Here is a 23,685-nt window from a genome sequence, read left to right on the forward strand (position 1 = left end):
TGGGGGCTACATTTGTTTATAATACTTTTACAGCACTCCATCAGGCAAAACAGACAAAGTTAACCCTAGACTTCAGAACAGTGCTGGGAAGATAGTTATTCATTCATCAGCATACAAATTGCTCCACTAAAAAAAAAAAACAAAACGCATGCAGCATGCAGAACAGTCTTAGTAATATGCATGTCACTGATAATTATTTGTAACAGGATGGATAAAAATAAATCCATGACTAGCAGTCTATTTTAACAAGCCTATTTAGCATCTTCTCTGTGCACAGGATAATGCAAAGGTTGTACAAATGGGTACTATGGATCACCACCAGCCCTCTACAGTTCTTTAACGAATATGTAAACAGGAAAAAATTAGGGCTGCATATGTAACCCCAATTCAAAGACTTCCTAACTTTTGAGTGTTAGGTGTATATGTTAGATATTCTTTTTTTGCAATATACAAATAAAAATGAATTGTTACAGAACAAGGAAGACTCATTTTTATTTTCAAAACTTTTGCAACCATTTTGGTTGCACAAAAAATTCTGCATTTTTCATAAACATATGCTTAATTCAGTGCTTACTATGGTAGTGCATTGAATGAAGTACATGATCAAAGTATCAAACTTTTATTCAGGACACTACCCGATTCTTCTTACTATGCCTAAAACTATGGTTTACAAAGAATAAAAATTTTTCGGTCTTCATCATGACAGTCATCAATGGTTCATGAAGCAGCTGATTACAACAACCATCTTCAAAACTGTTTTGAGATGAACACTAGTATCCCATTTGACCACAATGGTAACTAGAGAAGTAAGTTGCAGTTCAACCAGTGATTTAAGTGGCGTTAGCCAACTCTGCATTAAAAAGAGCAACTCATCCTTCCCTTCACTGACATTTTCCACCTCAGCTCTCCCCTTTCTTTTCTGCGCCTTCACTTCATAGCAGTTATGCAACTATGCAATAAACAATGGAGGAAACTTGATATATTTAAAGCCAGATGGACTTTTTAAGAACACTAGTTTGAGCCTGTATCAGTCTCCAAGCCCAGTGAGTGGCCAAAGGGATTGTTACAATGACAAAGCTCAAAAAGGGGCACTTCTTTTAGCAAAGGTAGTGGCATAAAGTGCTCATGGAAACACAGCACAAGAAAAGCCAAACAAACACGGAGCAGTTTTTAAACAATCAAAAATAGGGCTTCAAGTAGTTAAACACTGGAACAGATTCGCAGAGAGGCAGCATAATCTCCACCTCTCAAGATTTTCAAAACTCAGCTTCACAAGGTCTTGGGCCATGTAGTCTAACTTTGAAGGAAAGCACATTTTGAAAGGAGGCTGGACAAGAGGCTTCCAGAAGTCTCTTTCAACCTGAGGTATTCAAAGTTGTCAATAGTATATTTAGAAGTATTTGGTACAAACTCCGCACAATTCCCTTCTCTGCATAGTTCCCTTCTCCCCAAAAAAGCTGTAGGCAATTTTACTCCTATAGAAATTGAAGAAAGCGCTGGTTTTGTTCAAGGCTGCACAGCAGTAAAGCCAAGAATATTCATAAATCAAAACCTAGACAGAAAACCAATTCTGACTGATGATGTTCTAAACAGCATTCCCCAGAGCCACATATTCTCCCAACACACAATGCAATGCCATGAACATACACCTAATATTGCTGACACTCCAATCATAAGAAACTTCCTTCTAAGGCCTGCAACTGATAGGCACACAACCAGCAGCACACTCAGTCTGCACAATAAATACTTAGAAAGACTATTTTTGATCTTTTCTGAGAGATAAACCAGCAACAGTTTGAATAAGTATCAACACACAGGGTCACATTATTTGCTCTTGATTAGAGCAAAGATTAAAGTTTCCCCATACATTTAACTAGATTTCTCCAAATCCACCTGCACAGCAATCTTTCCTTCTCTCCCACTTCAAATCCTTGCCTTTTTTTTTTTTTTTTTTTTTTTTTTTTTTAATTCACAGGTTGGTCAAAAGGCACCTCCTGTTTTTCCAGGAGTTTGAGTCTTAACATTAAGACATTCAAGAATGTGTCAAGTGCCATGCACTAGAAATTACAGAAGTTGTTGCTGCTGAATCAGTTGATACTGTTTGAAAGCTTCCAACCACCAGAGACACCTGTAGTACTACTGCAGAATGGCAGGCGTATGCCAGTATTGATTACAGCAAGACACTTGCTTGTAGCAAAGTTAAATTAATACTTCACTGCAAAGAGATCCAAGTGCTCATAGCAACAAATATTCAAACCCATTCATATTTTCTAAAGCAAAGAATTGCTAAAAATTCAGTGCAAATTTTGAAGTCTGGCAGTAAATCTGAAGAAAGTTCTACATAAATCGGAGTTAGTGACAAGTTACCGAAAAAAACAAGATTCTCCCACATAAGCGTATATTCTCTTGTTTCTATTCTCTTGTTTCTAATGTAATAAAATCTGAGCCTTTTATTAGCTGCTGACTTCCAGATATAGCAAGTCTACAGCAGTTTTTAAGCTTGATGATTTTTCCCATCTACAAGTTAATTTTTGAAAGAACAGAAAGCCTATTCACAAATATAGTACTGAAAACGGCATCTAGTAGGAACTAAATTCACTAAGAATTGCCCGAGTTAATTATGGTTTTGGAAAACTGGGATTTACTGCATCAAAAAGTTTTGATACTGTTTCTAGTTACAATGCTTGCATAAAGCCTTTAATTTCACAACAGAAGTTAAACAGCTAACATTAACTGGAAATTTTGATGCAACTGCTCATTTCAGCCACTACTAAAGAGAAAATAATGGTTGAGACAAAATTATGTGGATTATATTACAGTTTATGTTTAATAAAAAAGTTGGGGTTTTTTAATGCAAAGATGGTAGCTTTCAAAAAGAGCAATAAACAAATGAGAAAATATCCCAACTTACAGGAATATTATGGTCCTTTCTTCCTTTATGGGAGGAAGCAACATGAGCAAGGTACTGAATAACCTTCTTAGTGTTTTCAGTCTTCCCGGCACCAGATTCACCTCTGCAAAACATTTCAGACATTTTCCTCAAAATTAATTTTCAACAACTTATCAATCCTTTGTTTATAGCGAACCTCATTTCATCCCGTTTATGGCTTTGACTACACAACAGACCTTCACTAACCATCTAAAACCAAAAGCACTGATGTTGCAGGGAACTACAAGGTATTTGTTTAAAACACTTTCTTCATCCTAAAGATCTCCTTAACATTAAGATGTTGATACAATGCATAACCTTAGTTTGATTAAAAACTTTTGACTATATGCCTGAAGTCCTTTGTTACCTTAAGTGACAAGAAACAGACATGTCCACTGCCTTGATCTCAAGGCCAGAGAGAGAGTTTTTTCAGAGTGCAGATACATATTTTTTTTAAATCATTATATATATATATGTGTATATACACACACAGAGTTTTATATTTAGCATCAATTTAATATATTTTATATACCAGGAGCTGGTTATGAGAATTACCAAGTTGATGGAAACATTCAGTATCTTTAGAAGCCAGTTTCAAAGTACAGTAAAACACATTTTAAACAAAAAGATTCTTTGCGCTGCTTATGACAGACTCTTAGCTAGTTTAAAAATATATTTATGGCCACAGGACTACATTAATTCATTAAGAAATTAATTTATTAGTGCAGAGTGGTACAGTACGCAGATCAATAAAGATAGAAAATGCACATTTCGTTTTTAAGATAGAGGCAGATTTAAAGCAGAACATGTTTAGACAGAATTTATTGCAAGGTTTACATATGCAATATTCTAGGCAGGAAATGTGACCAAGTTCACATCACTGCAGTCACAAATGATGTTACTACAGCTTTTTTTTCTTTCTTTCTTTTTAAAAAGGTCTGGTCTTCAGATAAATCCGCACATCAAAGGGATTACCAGGTCTAACTTAGCCATGATTCAATGGCAGTAAACTACTGGAGAAAGATCCCATTTCAAGTGAACCAACAACCACCACTAGCAACTCTGAAGTGTGTGAAGCTAAAAAGGATTTTATTATAGGTATTTGCATGAAAAGAGTGAAAGTACTTGTGTCATTCAACAGTTGTTCAGAAATTAAAGTTTGGAAGCCAACTATTTTGTAAGAATGAGAAGTCCACATTTTGTGTGCTTGAGTATTTCTCAGCTAAGATACTTAACAATGGAAATGTTAATTTACCAGGGGGGAATTAAGCACATTCTTTTGCAGTCTTCATAAATACCTTCCTCCACCATGCCGCATATGCCAGTTTTGTAGCTAGTCTGCATTTACTTAGGTACTTAGTACCTTCAGACCTGCACTTCTTGATCAGATAGGCAGCTTAGAAGCATCCCTGTCCTCACATTACACTTAACATCTGCAAAAGTGAGGCAATATAGCACTTGAAATTTTAACTTTGCATCTACAGAAAGGATATTACCCCAGATTGTCAAAGAGAACAGACTCTAAAACAATCTCATTTCTTCTTACCTTCCAATCCTCTTAAATCATGGAAACCCCACAGGACAACTGCACTAGCACAGGTGACCTCTTGCTAAGAGATGGCAGTATGTGCATTTCTCCATCCATGAGCAAGAAGCAATGAGGACTGAAGCAGCTCACTCACAGTAGCTTAGCAAACTCATCACAGAAGAGTAGTCTACAAGAGCTAGGTACCAGCTTCAGGTGAAACAGCTCACCTGTTTGACATGACAGAACAGTATCAGCCCCTAGGTTTTGAAGGAGAAAACCTTTAACTGAAAACACCGCACAAAATTATTCTGCAGACAAGCTGTGGTATACTTATCATAGCCTCAGTTACCAGATTGTGGCCTGCAATACTAGAGGGTTAACAAAGGCAGCCTATTTTATTGATAACATCTTCTTCTCTGAAGCAACTACATCAACTTGTCTAAAACCATTTTTGTTCCATTTTTCCCTCACAAGACAAATGCTGTTGGAAAATAATACAGAATATGAAAGATTAGAAATCATTGTACTCAATTACTCAAAGCTTTCCAGAGTTAGAAAGGGTAGTTCCCTTGAAACTTGTTGATTATGCTAGGTTTGCTCATTGCATGAAAAAACTTGGAAAGCATTACCTGAAGAGCTGGTTACAAAGAAGATTACTCCGAGAATTAGCTAATGGCTAACTGGGTCTCCTTTTTGCCAAGATACCATCAATATGCAACACAAACTTGGTGTACTTTGGGACCACTACAAGTAGAACACCACATGTTGACTCTTAATGAAAAATCCCATTTCTACCTGGCCCAGAGTCACCACATACAAGACAAATGCAAAGATTGATAAGTAGAAAAAAAGACCTCAGATGCCAATTCTTGCTTCTGAAGTCTTTATTTCTAGTCTCCCTTTGACTGTAGTGTTTACATTAACATAATTCATGACTATAAGCAATAAAAAAAGCAGTCTTGCCTGTTTCTAGATGTGTATTAAAATATGCTTAATACTAAAACTATTCCAGCAGGTAAAAGAAGTAAGAACAGAAGTATGGCAAAATATACATTACAATTTGTTCTTATTGTCATCAGAGCTTGGGAACACATTGTTAGCTGTGCCTTTAAAACTTGATAAATAATCTTTTCTGTCAAATTACAGAAACAAAGTTTATTAAATTTTAAAGGAGGAAAATCTACTCTGACACATCCAGTGAAGAGAAAAATAGTACAATAAATACAGTCCAGATGTCAACTTTCTAAAAGGGCAGCACAGACTTTTAGAAGAGCCTACTAATCAACAGGCTTTTCTGGCATACACACCAGTAAAGCTTTATACAGCACAGGAAGGTCAAAAGCTTGCAATACATTCCTTTTGCTAAAAAGCCTTTAAATCTAATAGTGGTGGGTTTTTTTTAGAGAAAGTCTTTATGCAAGTTCTCATTCAAAAGCAACACTAATGGATGTTATCATCCTAGTTCTCCTCTCCCTGGAGCTTACAAGTATGCCAAGTATTTCCTGCAGGATACAGTGTTAGATAGCTTTGCTGCCTTATAGTATAAAAGAATTAGAAGATTTAGGATAAAGTCCTTTTCATTTATAGAAATAATGACAACTGCATACTTTAGTTCTTTCCCAGGAGTGCAAACACACAGATTATAAAAATAAATTAAAATCTTCTACCTCTATCAACCTGCCCAAAAAAGGTAAACTTTTAGTAACACTGTGTACAATATTTATGGAATGGAGATGGTATCATGAAGCTAAAGATTAACTTTTTCAAAACCTTGTTTTAATACAACTCAATTAATATGTTACCATAAATTAAACAACTAAAACCCTTGGCAGAGATCCTAGCCTTACTTCAGTCAATGGCAGCTTTGCTAATGACTTCAGCAGGGTCATAATTTCACCTTCTTTATTTCAGTCTCAATTCCACTACTAGTAGAAACAAAGCCTTATGAGACTGAATTGAAATACTATTACCAACTCCAGCCATGGGCTATGCCAAGCAGTGCATCCAAGTAAGCAAACCATCTGTAGCAATAGCCTCAAATTGGAGTTATAAGGTTATTCCATCAATTAACTGAAGGATCTCTCCCTTACAAACTATGTTACAGAGGCAGGTCAAAGAAAGTCCGACAGTCGCTGGTAAATTCATGCAGTATCTAGAGTTAAAGTGCTTTTTCCCTAGAGCAGCAAAGGTTCTACTTTGAAGCAGCTTCAAGCACATTTAAAATAGGAAAAGCTTAGCTAGCATGAGCACTTTAAAGTTTTTACATGGTTTTAAATTCATTGCATGCAAAGCTATAGTGTCATTTTCAGTAAAGGAAAGTACTCTTCCAGCAAATTTATCTCAGTTACAATTTGGTTAGCAAAAATTAGTGACTGACTTCTCAACCAGCTGCAGGTTTTTTTCCCCTGAGCAACTTGAGCCCATGTCTTGCACAGAAGTAAAAGGCACTTCTGCTGCTGAACAGATTGCCATCTAGAAAACAGGCAAAACAAACATAATGGGAGATGACTCCCAGGTCATAAAGCAAACAGGCAACAAGCAGGAAGCCGGCCATCTGACTTCCAGGAGAGCAGTGTGTTCTTCCTATTCAGCCCACTTATAATGGCAGTTATTATTCCATCAACAGGGCAAATGCCTGTCTGGGAAAGACCTATTCTAAGGGGAAACACTATTCTAAAGGAAAACAGTAGTGAAACAGTTGCTTTTCTCACTGTCAAGCAGGTTTGAAGCATCTACACATCTTGTGACAGTTACAGCACTCAGCACAGCAGGACAAGGCAACACCACCACCTCTTCCTGAACTGGCAAATGAGTTTCTGGATTTTAGGGAAATCAAATTAGTTTAAAGTTGCCTACTGAAGTCCCACTGCAAGGACTAGCACCCTTCTACCACCACCCAGCTAACTATTAATTTCACTAGCAGATCAGGGCCTATGCAGGACATAAAGTGTAGTGCCGCGAGTCACACAAGAAAGAAGGGCACAAAACCACACATACAAGGAAAACTTTGAAATTCAAAGGCAGACTTTTCTTCATCTTACTACCTGTGCACAAAGTCTACTGGAAACTAACAATATTTGTGAAGATAAGCATCTGGAATCTATTAGGATGGTCAAATGCAGTTAGTGTCATCTATTCCATTATAGATTATCTCTGTGACTTAAATTACTGAAAAACTAACCAAACAAGCCAGTATTTTCCATGCTGGGAGCCTGGATCACTCTAACCTTTCCTCTGCCCTAGGAGTTTCAGTCTATTTCTATCATTCCTGATCAGCAGCAAGCTCTGGGATGAGAAGTTCATCTGGAAGCAGAAGGTCCTTCTGCAAAGAAGTGGCACCACCACCTTGACACCTGGGCAAGTTCTCCTCAGTGCCCGATTTCACAAGACACAGGAATCCTGACCCACCGCTCACAGGTCCCATGGACAGCAGTGCCTCATTTCATACAAAGCAGCCACTTACATAAGGCACCAAAACATGGAAGTATGCTCTTAAATTGTTTCTAGGAGAAAGTAACTGCATAAGTAAGAGCCCCAACAATGATCTTTTGTCCTCACAACAGCAGTTGCAAAGAACAGAAGACACACTTATTCTCAGACACAACTGAGCACATCTTCTGCCAGTTACAAATTAACAGATATTTACAGTCAAGGCCTGTAATTAAAAGGATGTCTTAATCACCTGGCTAATTTTCTGAAACGAAATAACTGATAGTTTGGACTAGCGCAGAAGAGTCACTAATTGGCTTTACTATTTACAAGGCTGCTTTATAGCTCCTTCATTTCTCTCTAGATGCTTCACATCATCTCAACACCAGTTGTCTAGGGAATGTTACAAGCTGGACTCTAGCCAGAGGTTGTATAGAAAAATGCTTGGTATTTGCTGCTGTTGTCCTTTAATAAGCAGCCTCTATTCCCTCCACACCCCACCACTCCTACTGAAGCCAATTCAGATTAGATATCCTTGTACGGCTGCAAGCATCTGCTAAATGACTGTTTATCAAGCCGGGTCTCAGTTTGAGAATACCATAAGCTTGTGGTAAGACTCTCCAATTTAGACCATACTAGCTTAAAGTACAGTGCAGCACATTGTCATATTTGACTTTCCAAAAGTTGCCTTGCAGCTAAAGACAACAAAGCCAGAAAAGGTTTGAGTATTTGTCAGATTCCTAGTATACCACAACAGAAATTTCTTCATCTTGGTCATCAGCTTCCCACAGCCTGGCATGCCCATTTAACATTAACAGACAGCAATAATCAAAGAGAAACAACAAAACTTAGCAAAATGTCAGCAGCTGCAGCTTCTCAAAGAAAAAAAAGCCTGCAAAGCTGTTCATTACAACTTCACATCTTACAGAAATGAAAAAGTGTGCAGTGAGGTACTTGCGCATCACAAAGCACCACTTTTCTGTAATTGATTTCTTATGGATGCTGGGTTAATACGGGCTGATAATGTACTTAGAAGCTAGCAGGAACAAGAAGTTGCTGGAACTAGATATATTTTCCTTTCTTTTCAGCAAACTAAGAATTTACAGACAGAAGATCCTAAATAAATTTTCATTTGTACTCCAGTCAAGGGGGAGTGATTAGATGGAAGCTAGTTAAGTCTAGCTTCCCAGAGAAGTGCTGGTTTTGGGGATTGCTTGTTTGCTTTTTATTGGAAAGCTTGATGAAGTAAACTACAAAGCAACAGAGAGTTTAAGCAACCTTACTAACAATTTGTTAGTGGTTAGCATCCCAAGATTAAACCATCCAACTTCAAAGCTAAAAAGAAATTATCACCATTATTGTTTGTGCAGCTCCTCCCATCTCATCATTAACCAGGCAATAATCTGGCTTTCACCAGTGTCTGATAAATCGTCCAATGGAGTCAGGAACTGCAGGTGTATGTGCCTGTGCACATATTTGGGTTTTTCAGTTGGTGAAAGGCCAAAGGACACATAAGAAATCACATCACTACTACCTGAGGAAATCAGGGTTATACCATGGAGCAGGTAGAGTCCTTCTGGACATGGGAAAGTGACTTTTGTTTCACTTGGAGAAAAGCCTCTCTATAATAAGTAATTTCATCAAAAAGTTTCTCCCACAAACTCTGTCCCTGGGGCTCAAATACAAACCAATTTACAAGAACAGATGTGGCTGGGGGAAAGGGGGGGCCACAATGAAACAAATGAAAGACACCAGAAGAAAGGAAGTCCGTGCATAAATATCTATAACATCATATGCTACTAACTCAGAATAAAGCCCTGTAGACTAGTATCCACAGCAACGCAATTGTCTATACTTGGTTCCCTAGAAGATGGGAAGTGGAAAGGGAACAGAACAGAAGGTAACAAAAAGAGAGGAAGACGGCACACCATGTCATGTTCAGAGAAAACTCTTATTTCTACAGCAAGAGCAGGAAGTCATCTATGTCATCACATCTGGATTGGAGAACTGAATGACAGCCACATCAGCTAGCAATCCTAGTAATACCCTCCTGAAGAACCAGCTTCCATGTTAGGTGAAGGACAAGAGGTTCTGCGGAGACAAGCATCCAGAGAACACGGCAGTGGTTTTTCCCCTCCCCCTCCTGGTATTAAGTTTGACTTTGAAAAAATACTACTAACTTTAAGATCACCAGTTCATGCAAAACTCCTCATGGAACATCAGCAGGTGATGAAGTTGAGACAGGAAACCTACAGGTAATCCCACTACCTTCAAAATAATGAGATGTGATGAGAGGCATGCTTGGAGAACCATCCACCAAGGCTAACCCACTCCACACGGTGCATTGAGATGAATGCCTGTTATCTGCAGCATTTCAATGGAATACAGATTATTCTTCAGCACAATTCTCTTTGAGGGGGGAAAAAAAATAATCGAGATAATTCTCAGCAAACTGTATTCCTCAAGAAGATCCACCTGCATACCTCAACAGGAATACTGCCTGCATGCTGTCCTGTCATGCAAACAATGACTAGTCTCTACCAAATGCTGAACCAACCTGGATCATTAGGCACTGTTATTCCTGAGACAAAGTGTGAACAAATCTCCAAGTGTCTATGTAATATCCAAGATAAGACATTCTTTAATGTAGCTACAAAAGTGGCTTAACTAGGTTAGAAAATACACTAAATAACACCCTTGCAGTTTCATGACATGTCTGGACACAGCTAGCTATTTACTAGAATAGTGACTGCATGAAGGTAACTGCAGGCCTTTCCAGGGAAACAGATTGGTATTTCCAATTCCAATGGACAGGTGAAGACAATGAAACAGCCTCAGCTTTAAGTTGCACACTTTCATGCCTAGGGTCAAAAATACCATATGTACCAGATATAAATCAGGATTCAGTTATCTATTGAGTCCAGAAGGATCAAAAGCTTAAGGTCATCCTGCAGATGACGTAATAACAAAATTGAAGACAAGTGTTTAAAGGTTTTCCAAGGTAAGTATGAATGGATCACACATTCATTAATAGAACCAAACAAAGGCAGGCACCTGGAAAAGTGCAGAGATGGTCTTTGAAGAGGAAGAACAGAAGAACTGAAACCAAACCCAAAGGCTTGAAATAGCACCAATCTTACACCTAAGAATGCCCTTGAGAGCAGCACTCCTGGCTGTCAAGACAAAAAAGAAGCTGGATCAAGAGACCTGGTAAGGTGTTGTTCAAATACTATTACTTGAGAGCTGATCTAGCCCCCTATTCTAAAGGCCATGGAAGGTAAAAACCCAGGAAACTTGATCAACTACAGGGAGGGAGAGATAGGTGAAGATGCTAACCAGACACGCCTTCATCAAGCAATGGGAGAGACTTATCTCCAGGATGTACACAAAGACAATTACAGTCAAGGCAGTCAGAGACAGGAGAATGACAGGCACACCACAACTGTCTACTCATCTAAGTGCGCAAGTCAAGGGATGTTTTCTTTCTCACTAGCTAGCTTGAACCACTCCTACTGGAGAAAAGAAAACGTATTCTGAGGACTTTCAGCTCTACTAAAGATCAGGGTCAGTCAGGTGATCCAGGTCCCAAGACAACAGGTTTGGAATGAGAAGATGTCTCAAGCCTTTTATGAACTGCCAAAGGAGTTTCTGAAACCACCTCCGGTGCGGTTAAGACACACTCCTTTCACCTTACTTATTCCTGCCTTAGTCTAAGACCTGTAAAACCAGTGGCATGGAAGGGAAATACACACAGTTTACTACTTCACCACAGAATCAGCAAAGCAATAGAAGTCCTGGACACTAGCCCACTCTTGATCAAAACAAGAGACCTCCTTTTAGCCTGCTACACAAGGGAGTTTACCATGGCCTTGTTCCATTCATGAAGAGGAATTAACATCCCAGCCAGTCAGATGTCACGTACTGAGTTTGTAATGCAAACCTGACAAAGGAACACAGCTCTCCCATGAATCCCATGGGGGAAACCATGTTAGGGACAGTACTGCAGCAGGCAGCTGTCTTTATAGTCTATTTGTTCAAAAGATACATGCAGGAGAATACAAACGGTTTTGATGGCACTTCTCTCTGAATTGGACACAGACCTGAAAAGCAGCCCAAGACAAACCTATTTTAAGAGAAAAGTGTTTATTAACCTGAACAGCAGTCTGGTAACCCCTACTATTCTTTTTTATAGTCAGCATCTAAATGGTGCTGATGGTTAGACAGCGTTAGCAAGGTCTCCTGGGCTATGGTGGAACTTTAGTGTTCAACTTCAAGACGACAGAAACACCTTGGATCCTACCGTCTATCATATCATGTGTCTTCATATTCTCAAAAGGTAAGACCTAGACTGGATGTTCTTTGGTCCTGTACGTGCAGTTTGGAGAAACGATGCCTTACCTTTCATAATTCTGAGGCCACAGATCTGTCCACATTACTGAGGAAATTTGTATTTCCTTGTAAACCATGTTCAGTGATATTGATCTCTTTAACCTTTTTTTTTCTTCACGTGGCTGCGTAAGAACTTCAGTAAGAAGTGCAGGTTAAAGGAGCAAGACAGCCAATAGAACCTGGAATCTGTGGCTCAGAAATGCAGCTTTATGAAGACTCTGCCACACTTCTGTTAATTGTAGCCTTTAACACTGGTACAACCAAGACACTGAATTAAAGGTAGCAAAACTTGTCCAGTGTCATGGTACTAATAGTTTCAGTACTTAGTTTTGTGATATGATTCCAGGACAGTGTTGAAATCCTTTGGAGATGTATTGTTTACTGCATCTTAGCACCAGCTTCTGAAATTTTACATGGAGTAGATTTGTCACCAACATTTTACATGTCCAACAGAAGAGACGTCCTCAGTGCCATCTCTGAGGGTCTTAATATTAGGACTGCACTCAGAGCAGTCCCTAGCAGCTCCAGACTTCAGTACTGGATATGGTCACATTCTCCTGAGGTCTGATTGTAGGGACATACATCCATTCCCCACCCCTCACCATCTGCAAGCAAGCATCCCTCTGCAAAGGGAGGTACAGCAAGCAGCTTGTCAACTGCCTAGCCAAGATGGGGAACCTATCACAAGATCCAGATATTTCATACTTAAGTGTGTTATATCAGGCATAAACCAGGATTCAATTATCTATTCAGTACAGAAGGATCAAAAGCTTATGGTAACATTACAGGTGAGGTAATAACAAAATTGAAGACAAGAGAGCTAAAAGGCTTTCCAATTTGCAAATGAACAGATCAGACATTCATTAAATCCTGTAGCACTGCCATTCCAACCTTTGTGGTCTCAGCTGACCATGTAAAGGAGTGCAAGGTTCAGGCATAGGCACAAAACATGAAGCTACTTCAAAAAATTCACCTGAGGCAAGCTTATACTGTCAAAGCATCCTCAAACACACAAGAACAAAGCACTTCTTTTCACTCTGGGATTCCATCCCTGTTTTGAGGGCTATTTTGTACATTGCACATGAAGTAGTCATCACATGAAAATAGAAGTCCTACTAAGAGTAGAAACCACTGACCTAGACAAGCCTGTGTTAACTGGATCAACTTTTATCTCAGCTACAGAACTGTATTTGCTTCTGTGTCCTTAAGCCCCATGAATCTTGTACTCATAGTATCCATAGTTCAAAAAAGCATGGCTTGAAAGAATCCACCTTCAGTCTTGTATAGAGCTTGATAGTTAGAGGCACTTTTGGAGGAAGCAGGAGATGAAGATATGAATCCCTTCATGTCAAGAAGGAAACTGAACCCAGGTCTCTTTCCAGCAATTAATCTAACCATTGAGCTATTTTAGGAAGCAGGCATCCTCACGAACTATGGCCTCAATGCAACTGGTATGCAATGGCACACAGCACGGTCAACTGATCACGTAAGCAAGTCAGAGGCATGCAAGGTACCGTATCTTCCCTCTCTCCCTCAGATAATTGAATATGTTAAGTTATACCCAAGACTGCTAACTGCAGGCAGTTTCAGAATGGAGCCAAGGTGTGGTTTCACAACACAGATGAACCATCCTAACCCCCAGGGTGCTACCAACAGGGACAGTTCCCCTCCTGCATGTTGGTACCTCCTTCTTCAGGCTAGCACTCTCCTTTGAGCCCACAGTGTGCAGACCCAGAGAACAAAACTGCTGCAAAGGATTATTTTGTGGCAAGGCCAGTTTTCTCCCAGCTTCGCTCCCTGAACTAACTTATGTTGGCTGCCAACCCCCAATGCTAGCACAAGAGGCTGCAGAAACACACAGCTTATGCGGTAAAGGAAAGGAAACTGGATCACCTCTTTTAACAGCAGCCCAAAGACAGATTAGCTCGGTAGTGTCATCAACCTGAAAGCACGTTCATATTCTGAGTATCCCACCACTGCATTTCCAGATCCCAGAGAAATTTAAGCTGAAGCTAGAAATTTGCTCCTGGGTGGGGCAAATTCAGGTGCACACAGAGAAAGCAAAAGGAAACCTTAATGTCAACCAACTTCAGAGTTTTCCCGTTTGAAGCAGATCCAAAGCTAAGCTGTTGCTCAGCAGTGTTTCTAGACCAACTTTTGATTCACATCCCCCTTGGGCACTACACATTGAGTAGTTACAACAAAGCATTTCAGACAGATGTACACTTTTTAAAGCTTTTTATTTCTGATTCGGATCTCTTGACTGGCATTTTTAAACTACATTTCTTAAGTAGCACATGCCTATAAAACTTTCAATAAGAAGGTGAATTATGGTATTAGAAGAATATATCCCCATATTAAATATCACTTCATGCTACATCTTTAACCATTAGTCACTGCCTGTCAAGATTAAAGACCAAGTTTTGACTACTACAGCTGTATCAAAGACCCCTTTCACAATACAGATTTCCAAAAATGCCCAAATGAAAAGTGTTCACTTACGTGCAGAGAATTGATTGGTCCTCACGGTCTGCAAAACAAGAACAAACATTGTTATAGTTTTTTGTTTATACTGTCCTGTAATTTGCAAGACAGTTTCTTTTAAATGAACATTTTAAAAATGCAGCTTTTCAGCTTAACAGTTCTAAGGACACTCTCAAGCAATTTTTATAATATCCCTTAAACATTCCAGTCCACAACCCTCCCCCCCGCCTCAAACAACAGCTTAGATATTCCTGAAAGTTCTGCCATTTTATATAATAAAGCCAAAATTTTGGTTAAATTTAGTAATAATCCATGGTAATATTTTTAACCATCTTTTCAGATAAAGCTGGCCCAACATTTTTATTCTGTATGCACCCTTTCCCAGATTAATCAAGTAATTTAGAATCTTAAGTATTAAGTGAGAAGAAAAACAGTTTCAAGTACACAATACTAATGACCAGACACTTGGAAATAGCACTAACATCTCCAGCAAACAAGTGCTTTACTCTACAGCTTTTTTTTTTTTTTCTTTTTTAAATTAACATGCAAGCCTGAAGTGCTTCCATAATTTAGCTTATTCATTAAAGACTTGTCAAAAGGAGATCCAGGGAAATACTGAACAGAGCCGAACTCCACAATATGGTGTGGCTCAGCACTTTTGTGACACCCACTGCTGCGCTCACGACCTTTGAGAAGAATGTCTGAAGGTCAGTTATACCCTGCAAGAGGTATTTGATAATTACAGGATCTTTACAGAATATATTTCAACATCATACACTCTATATTAAAAACTATATAATCCAAACATTTAAATATACCTGCAGAAAGTAAAATGTTAAAGGTGTTCTCCACCCCGTTTGAGCCAGGTTTTTCAATGAGTTCAACATCTTTTTCATAAATCTGCATCACAAAGATCTTGCTTTTACACTTCAGCTGTTTGTCACTAGCTCCAAAAGAATCCAATTGCCTCCTGCAAGCTCAGAACCTCAAAAAGTTTTCTGTCTGTTCTGACTGGTAATTTGTAATGGATTACATTATAACAAATAAAATCAAGCTTTGTTTTGTTCAAGTGTAAAGCTCAGGACTACACGTTAGACTCCCTGCCACTCTCCGCATACAGCCCTTCTTGAACACAACGCTCTGATGGACCACAGAAAGGGAGCATTTGGTAATGTGATGATCATTATTCCCTCTAGGACACCGAGTTCAGTAGTAGCATGATGAACAGACAGCTTCTCAGTTGCTACAAGGCAGCTTCCCCACATGCTTAATAGGTTTGAAACAGATCTATGTCCATATATACAGCCTCAATACATTTATGACCATTTCTGGTAAGCAGAGTAATATAAACAACATTTCACATTGTTTCAAAATGGGTCCAGAAAAACTATTGTTCTGAGTTGCAAATTACTGCTGAGTTTTGCAGACTATGAAACCAGTCATCCTACCTATGTAATGAGCTGAGTTCATCACACTGTTGCATAACAACTAGTATTGAAGCATAATTTCTACTTTAGCTAGGTAGCATGTAAAAAAAAAAAAAAAAACTCCAGCAGTGAGTTGCGTTTCCTCCCATTACACTGCCTGATGAACAACCCTGATACAACAACAGTTCATGTTCAGCCACATCGGCTCCCTGAGCAGGCTTGCCACACAGCAGCAGAAATACAAGTTTCAGCACAGACAGGCAGGACCGTCGACTGGGGCACAGACACCTGGATTTAGATCAGCATGGGCTGCCAGGGAGCCTGGCAACCGGGACATACAGCCAAAATAAAGACAGGCTGCTGTTGAAGGGGCAATCGTGTCCTGTCCCCTTCCTCCAGTTCTGGCAGCACTCATGTCATCAGCGTAGCACAGCCAAGAGATGAGCAGTAAAGCTGCCTGACAAGCTGTTTTTTGGTCTGATTTGCATTGAACTGAATCAGTTCCCTCATACGCCACACAACTATACAAAAAAGACTGTACTGGTGGAAGGGAGACCTCAGATCCATTTTCTACACAACAGCCCCAATGTACCTTGGATCAAAAGGCTATCTTCATACAGACACAACACCTCTAAAAACACAAACCAGCTAAAAAAGACCTGGTATCAGCAAATTATGGTTATTTTAATTAGTTTATGAATAGAAAGTTTGAAGGACGTGAAGTCAAGTCTTTCAAAGCAGGCAGATGCCACCGCATCTTGCCACAGTTGGCTAAACCAGAGACTTGCGGACTGCACCGCTGGCAAGTTTTAGACTACATTTTAACATCAAGTATGACAGAAAATACGAGGTGCTTTCTGACTGAAAAATGTTAAAAAAATGCAAACAGTTGTACCTTCAACCTCTTGTACTAGCTTGTTAAAAAACTGCAAGAAATACCAGTGATCCTCTTACCGCGTTGGGCAGACAAACTGCACTGGGTTGCACTTGACCAGGAGCGCAAGTCAAATCCTGCACCCCTGTGACTATGTGTCCTGCAAGCAGATGTTACCTCCAAAAATCCTACCTACAGGGTAACAAATAGAGCAGAATGATTGTAGTAGGACAGCAGAAGAATATTAGTTTAGATTATTAAAAGTGGGAAAGAAAATAAGATTGTAAGAGTTGGTGATACGCCTGACAAGACCACAGTGATCATTTTCTACTGTCAATGACATTTACTGGATCATTTTCTACATCTGCATGATGTACAGCAACTCCTGTACAGACACAGCAAAAAAAGGAAGGGGGAAGCCTGTGACTGCAAGGAAAAAAAAAAAAAAAAAAAAGCTGAGAGTAGGCAAAAGCAGTGGGAGTATGACAATAGAAACAAGAAAACACTCTAAAAATAAAGTTTATGTTCCTCTGGTTTTGATATACAGCAGCCGGTCTTGCAAGTCCTACCAGAAATAACTTTTTGCCACCAGCAGGAGACAAAGCCCAGAACTCCAGCAGCAGTCAGTCAGTACTGTATGCCCACTTGACAGCATAAACTAGAAAAAAGTGCAACTTTCTGACCCTGACCTGTTTCCAGTGGTAGCTAACAGCAACTCATGCACTTCACAGGCAACTCCATATGCCAGCAAAAAAAAAAAAAAAAAAAAAAAAAAAAAAAAAAAAAAAAATCAAGATAACATAGGACAGTACATTTGTTCTTTTAGAAGAAAACTGCTGAATGAATGCCAAGTTGGTACCAGGAGTAGAGTGGAAAGTTAGTATTTCCTAGCTTTAGTATTTATTGAGACTTTTTCTAAAGTGACAACTTGATTTTCCCCTTTCTCACTTCCCAAGAATAACTTCTCTCTGTAATTTTGTCACTGTAGCTAAGCCACTTCAAAAAAATAGTCACCTCTAAAGTATAGCTTTTCAGTTTATCACTTCTTAAAAACTTAAGAACACAAGTAACATTTGCCTTGAAATTGAAAGTAGTTTATTTGAAGGCAATGTGCATTTGTCAATGCTTTGTATCATGACATATTTTACCTGTCAGTTTACCATGCAAAGCTAGTGTTCCACAACATGCAAGACACTATAAATGAATTTTCTTACGCAATTAGTCCTAGAGAAAGTCTACAGAGTCCAGACAGTTGTGTGCATTTTGTCATTGCCAAAGCTCCAGCAAGTGCAGCAGAGCTTTTTTATTTTCTACGTCTGTGAGCATGAACTGACACAGACCTTATAAAGTTAGTTATCTGGTACTCGAATATGTTACTCCAAATCCATTTTTCTGTGTCCACCTGGACTCTGAACCTAACAAACTATGAAAATGGAAGCAAGACAACAGCAAGTTGTTTCAAGTTTTGCCTTCTGATCACTTACTTATGCTAATGGCCAGTTCCCACATCTAGCACTCAACTAACAATAACAAAAAATTACTGCTTGAAGGCTCAGGATGATGTTTCATGTGTTGTCAAATGCCGGATGCCTTTTGTCCCAAGAACAAGAGTTGATCTCACCAACCGATTCCAAAAAAGATCCTGACAAAACGACTAACATGGAAGAGTTATTTATGGTTTATTTGTTTTCATTTTCTCCTCCCCCAAATAACACAATTTATCTGTAGTCTTGATTTCAAAGCAGCTGGTCCCCTTCCTAAAGGCTCCAAAGAGCAGTAACTACATATCTGCTAGCCTATCTTTTGAAAGAACTGAGCCCTTATCCGACACTCTTGCCAGATTTGTTATCTGGGGCAGGGAAGAAGCACTAAACTTCTCATCTTTGGATATATATCTCAACAATACTTTCAAAAAACTGCATGATTCTCTGTGACCCAGCTTCAACCTGAAGGGCAGCAGGCAGCCCACAAGACACTTTTTTTTTTTTTATGACAGAGAACATGCCTAAGTCTTAAAAATAATCTGCCATCCTTTGCAAAATTTTTAATAGCATTTTTTTATTAAAGCCACAGTTTTGAGGTGGTTGTTCATGGAAACCTAAAAATATTTGGAAAACACTTAAGTTTCTACATATGTCTTACAATTCTTAAGAACCGACCAAAAACATCTCTCTCTAGCAAAGTCTTCATGAGATAACATTACTCCAACATCAAACAGATCTGTAGGAATATATAAAGACTAGACCAATTCAACAAATCCCTTGGGGTTTATAAGCAAATTGCAGCGGTAAAAAGCAGAAAAAGTTAGCAGGCAATCCTCATCTCCCACCTTTGGAGCAACTGAAATAGGAAATACTAATAAATTACTTTCATGGACAGCATTAGCAAATTTGACATTAGTTGTCTCTTACTCCATGCAAAGGGTGAGAAAGTGTATTGGTCTGGAATGGTTGATTAACTCCAGACAAAGTCACAATGGGTACATTACATTTTAAGCATGTAAGCAGACAATTTAGTGGGGGAAAAAGAAGCACCTTTAAGACAACTTAGATAACACAACTTTTGCTATCAGCATAAATATATTTCAAGTTACTCCCATATAACTCAATACAGTTTCATTATAAGGCTGAGCCAAACTAATGACTTCCAGTCTCTTAGGGAAAGGTGTCACATTTCTGCCACACCATAGCACAGTTTCTGTCCTCTGAGCAGACACTGGTGCTTGTCTGACCATAGGTTAAAGCAGCTTGGCTCACTAATCAAGAGACTCAGTCAGTCAGTTTAACTCAACCAGATGAATATAAGCATGAGGACAAGTATGTTGTAAGAGGGGATGAAATAAGAGGACCAAGCTCTTAATTCAAGCTACATCCATGACAGCAACCCTATGGTTTTAAACCAACACCAAAGTCCCACAGGAATCTATCACTTAACTTCAGATACACAGCTTGGATTCAAATATATCCCAAGGTCTTCAAACTACACTGAACACCATAACATTCAAGTTGCATAGAGAACTGTTACTACAGCATTCCTAATTTGAAAAACAAAGTTTGAAAATTATGCAGAGTCTATGAATAAAACCAAAATTTGATCTTCTGCTTATGAAATAAGCTTTCTATAGACTAGCATGTCCTTTTGAATGGAAGAATTTGGAAGCACAAAGGCAATACAACTTGACACTAGCCTTAGGCTGAAGCTCCCCCACCACTGTAATTCAACTTGAGCTGCCATTGATGTCTGTCTCTGCTTCCTCTGCCCAGTTTCACCATCCTGTTCCTCCCTTTGAACCAGCAGCCGACTGCACAGACGCACATGATGCTAGTTCAAGTAGCTGATGGAACTAACAAAATTTAGTTTTCAACCAGATCAGCTCCCTGATCCAGTTTATAACGCAGTCACACAAACACTGAAATTAGTGTACGGAAAGTGAGAGAACCACCTCTTGTACCAGCTACCCATGCTCTGGTCACCCTAAAGCTACCTCAAAAAGCACACTCCCCAGCTCAGGTGACCTGCAAACCATTCCCAACTAGATATCTGCTGCCAGCAGAAAGTGCCACCTCCTCCATCCCCAGCATACATTCACACTGCCTCCCTTGAGCCAGCACTGGTAGTCACCTACAATGAACCAGTCCGTGAGCCATACTAGCAGAAAACTAATCCTATCAAAATGTGTATCAAAAAGTGGCTAATGGTTAGATCGGCTTATGCTGTATCAAGCTATATATTTAGAATCTGGAAGTATCAGATACTGAACCATTTCTTTCATTCCTGCTCTCCTCCTCCTTTTGCTTCTACCCAAAGGAAGACTGTCACACCTCAAGACAAGAATAAGCTGTTGTGTTTAACACCTACTGTCATACAGGTGAAAGACATCTTACTGATGCAAGAAGCAGCAGCCACATTAGGGAAACCCAGTCACACAACACTGAACAGTACAAACGCTTTGAAGAGAGGCCAAGGAGAATTACCAGAATACAAGAAGGACAAGAAGAATTACAGCTCTAAAAGCCATTTTTCCCTACAATCTCTTAAACCTACTTTGCTCTAGTCTCCCCAGAGGAATATGCTCTGGGGACAGCAATTGGCAGCTCCTCAAACCAACCTGTTGCTTGGCTACAAAGGAGTTGCCATGTTTTCTTGTTTGAAAATCCAGTAAGAACAGATCCTGAGTTTACCTTACTATGTACATATAATAAAATGCATGAAGTTTTGACTGTCAGAATACAAAACATTTTACTCCATATCCCTTCTCTCACCAAACTATGAAAGGATTTTTTTCGCCAACTAACAGACTAGACCCAACAAAACCCCTGTTAATTTTGGGGAAGGCTCCAGATGTACATTAAACACATTTGTTGGGTAACTGGTTCAGGCAGGATGCTCCGAAAAGTCATAGCTCAAAGCTATAGTCTGTATACAAAGAATTACTGTATTTTAACAAAGCAGCTTTTCTTAAAAGCATGACTTAGTTCTGCTTTGGTCACACTATAGTCATTCATAAATTGATACAAGATAATCAAACAGAAAAGGAAGAATCTGTCATCAAGTTTCCTACCAAAACTCAAAGGCCGTAGCATTGCAAACACAGAAATTTTATCACAGAACAGAGCTTACAAGTAAACAGATGCCCACCCTCTACAACTGTCTTTGCTCCAATTGCCCTTTACTATATTGATATTTTAAGTATTGCAGATGCCCAGATCTGCCTTTATCCCTCACAATTGGACCTGGAATGAATGGAAGAAGCCATTTGGAGCTACCCCACAGAGTGAACTACCCAACTAGAAAGCAAATACGCAAATATATGAAAACAATTCCACAGATGTATTACCTGCTTTCAGATTTAATGTATCTCCGATTACTTCGACAGCAACTACAATTCTTGTCAAACACAGCAACTTTCATACAAACATTGACTGTCTCACAATCCTGCCACCCTTCCTATAAGTAACCTCCTTTTTGCATCGAGCCTTTGTTTAGGTAAGAACATGAAATAAGTGTGCCAATAAAAATGTTAATTCTAGGAAAGCTGTGAAAATGGATGTATGTGAGTATTAACCTGCTTTCCCAATTCAGGTTGAAGAAAAAGTTATGGGCTACTACACTTCCAGCCATCAATCAGCTGGAAATTACAGAGAGGGAAACAGTTCTTATTTGCAGGTATGTCAAGGGTTGTTCTTCCCAAAACCCAAGCGCAAGACTCTTGCGGATCATTCATTTTAACATAGCCTTTCCTTTTATTGCTCCAGAGCATGAAATACCTATTCAGCAGTGATAAAATGCCAGCCCCATTTCTGTAGCAGGCATAACCAAAAAAGCTGCTGGTTTTGTTGGGGTGGAGGAAGCAACTTTGGTATTTCTCAAATGGGAGAAATTGTTGTCTTTCTAAAAAGAGGCAGTGGTGTAGGGGGAATAGAGGGCTCTTGTTTATTTTTAGACAGTATTTAATACTCAGGTGTCATAGACCATAAACCAAGAAAAGCTTGGTTCCCTGGTCAATAACCTTGTTTGTTGTGGATGTAAGGCTTGGAAGATCTGTGTGTATTTGCCCTCTACTGTAGGTGAACAGGCTCAAATATCAAACTATTCAAGGACATTTAAAAATTGAATTCCTGACAAGTTTTGTGAAAATGGATCACTGCCTGGAGGAAGGAGACCTTCCCATCAACACGGATTTTACTGCTACCAGAGCATTCACAGGACCGGGTCATAAAAGCTACGTAACATTATAAAGCACGCAGGTGGTCTGACAATCTACCATTCTTTGATTCCAAGCTCTGAACAACTTTTTATTCCTTTTTTTTTTTTTTTTCTTTAAACCAAGTTCTACTGGACTAAGCATGGAAAGAGATCTGGTTACAGAGATGAAGCATGCCTTTATATTTTGTGTTTGTCTTTAAAATGTTGCCTAGTTACTCCATAAGCTATCATCAAACACTTAACACTATGAAGTGACTTGCAACAAACATCTCTAACAAACCTAACAGGAAGACTGACAGGCACAAGTTTGTTTGCTGAGCACCTACCTTACTGCAGACCAAATATACCAACACACTTACATTCACAGTGAGATTTCTGCAATAGCACTGTTTATCTTACATTTCACCTCTACCTTTAGTTGTGCAATAATATTTGCTATCTACAGCTTAGTCATTCACTCTTCAATGTACATTCTGCAACATCACATAAAGACGGGGCAGTTTACAGGAATAGAGTCAGTATTTTGCTAACAGTAAGCCATTAAATATTCAACTGAACTTTTCAGAAAGCATGTAATTTGCTAACACTATAAAGCTGACATTTCAAGTTATAATACCTAAATTTAATCAAGCCAGTACTGACTCTTTAAGGAAGCTGAACGTACACATGCTCAAAGCATCTGATGTGATACATCCACCAGTGCTAAAGGAGCAGGACAATATCATTGTCAGGTTACTCTGTGGGAGGCTTCAGGTGACTAAAAGGATGGAGACATCACAGATATCTTAAAGACAGGCAAGTAGGATCATTGCACTGTCCTTCTAAAAGCTAGAAGGAACCTCTGAAGGTCAGAAATGATCAAGGACACTGGTGTTCTTTAGGGGAAAACCATCTCTCAATGTACCTTGAAACTGCATTT

At 39.1% G+C, this 23,685-nt stretch overlaps 1 protein-coding gene across 4 annotated transcripts in view; it reads right to left on the bottom strand.

Moving 5' to 3' along the window:
- The window catches only part of MYH10 (myosin heavy chain 10), a 105,335-nt gene that overhangs the window by 51,428 nt on the left and 30,222 nt on the right, over positions 1–23,685 (bottom strand). For all 4 annotated transcript variants that reach the window (XM_041123247.1, XM_030012963.1, XM_041123246.1 and 1 more), the window contains exons 4-5: positions 14,778–14,805; positions 2,912–3,014 (exon numbers count right to left, since the gene is read on the bottom strand). In XM_041123247.1, the coding sequence (XP_040979181.1) occupies positions 2,912–3,014; positions 14,778–14,805 (131 nt within the window). The remainder of the gene's footprint in view (positions 1–2,911; positions 3,015–14,777; positions 14,806–23,685) is intronic.

Source organism: Aquila chrysaetos, chromosome 5, assembly GCF_900496995.4.
Source record: "Aquila chrysaetos chrysaetos chromosome 5, bAquChr1.4, whole genome shotgun sequence".
NCBI lineage: Eukaryota > Metazoa > Chordata > Aves > Accipitriformes > Accipitridae > Aquila > Aquila chrysaetos.